A 1,068-nucleotide genomic window follows, 5' to 3' on the forward strand; every position below is an offset into this window, starting at 1 on the left:
AGGTGCTGGCTGCTGTCTACAAGGCTCTGAGCGACCACCACATCTACCTGGAAGGCACCTTGCTGAAGCCCAACATGGTTACCCCAGGCCACGCCTGCACTCAGAAGTTTTCTCACGAGGAGATTGCCATGGCAACTGTCACAGCACTTCGCCGCACAGTTCCCCCCGCTGTCCCTGGTGAGGCCCACACTCTCATCTTGACACATAGGCAGTAGATGAGCTCCACCCATGACCCTATGCCCATCTGGCAGATTTCCATGGCAGCTTCTACCAGCTCCTGCCAGCTTCCTGGGTCTCTGACCACAGCCCCTCCCACCTCTCGCCCCTGCTCCCCAGGGATCACCTTCCTTTCTGGAGGCCAGAGTGAGGAGGAGGCATCCATCAACCTCAACGCCATCAACAAGTGCCCCCTGCTGAAGCCCTGGGCCCTGACCTTCTCCTATGGCCGAGCCCTGCAAGCCTCTGCCCTGAAGGCCTGGGGTGGGAAGAAGGAAAACAAGAAGGCGGCGCAGGAGGAGTACATCAAGCGTGCCCTGGTAAGGATGTGGGCAGGACATGGGCTGGGTGCCTGGATGGGTGGGACTTGGAGAAGAACCCTTCTCATTCCACTCCTCTCCCCGCTTAGGCCAACAGCCTCGCCTGTCAAGGAAAGTACACCCCAAGCGGTCAGGCTGGGGCTGCTGCCAGTGAGTCCCTCTTCATCTCTAACCATGCCTACTAAGCGGAGGTGTTCCCAGGCTGCCCCCAACACTCCAGGCCCCGCCCCCTCCCACACTGTTGAAGCAGGGGCCTCCTGCTCCGGGTCTTCAAACTGGCTTGCCCACGCTCTTGCCTCCCTTGTGACAGTCGTGTGTGGTGTCGTCTGTGAATGCTAACTCCATCGCCCTTTCCAGCACACTGCCAATAAACAGCTATTTAAGGGGGAGTCTGCCATCCGTGTCTTGTAGTGTCTTAATGCAGAGGAGGGCCTGCAGAGGCAGCAGAGCCCAGAAGAAAGACCACCTGTTCTGCGTCCTTCCTTTCTGGGCAAGAAAGGGGTGAAAGGGCCGGGCACGGTGGCTCAAGCCT

The 1,068-nt window shown here is 59.2% G+C and overlaps 1 protein-coding gene across 1 annotated transcript in view; it reads left to right on the top strand.

The window, feature by feature from the left end:
- The window catches only part of LOC108299133 (fructose-bisphosphate aldolase A-like), a 3,547-nt gene extending 2,614 nt beyond the window's left edge, over window positions 1-933 (top strand). Inside the window, exons 3-5 of the mRNA XM_017521501.1 lie at window positions 3-177; window positions 337-536; window positions 626-933. Of these exons, the coding sequence (XP_017376990.1) occupies window positions 3-177; window positions 337-536; window positions 626-721 (471 nt within the window). The 3' untranslated portion in view covers window positions 722-933. The remainder of the gene's footprint in view (window positions 1-2; window positions 178-336; window positions 537-625) is intronic.
- The last annotated feature ends 135 nt before the right edge of the window (window positions 934-1,068 follow it).

This window comes from Cebus imitator, unplaced genomic scaffold (assembly GCF_001604975.1).
Source record: "Cebus imitator isolate Cc_AM_T3 unplaced genomic scaffold, Cebus_imitator-1.0 Scaffold2200, whole genome shotgun sequence".
Taxonomy (NCBI): domain Eukaryota; kingdom Metazoa; phylum Chordata; class Mammalia; order Primates; family Cebidae; genus Cebus; species Cebus imitator.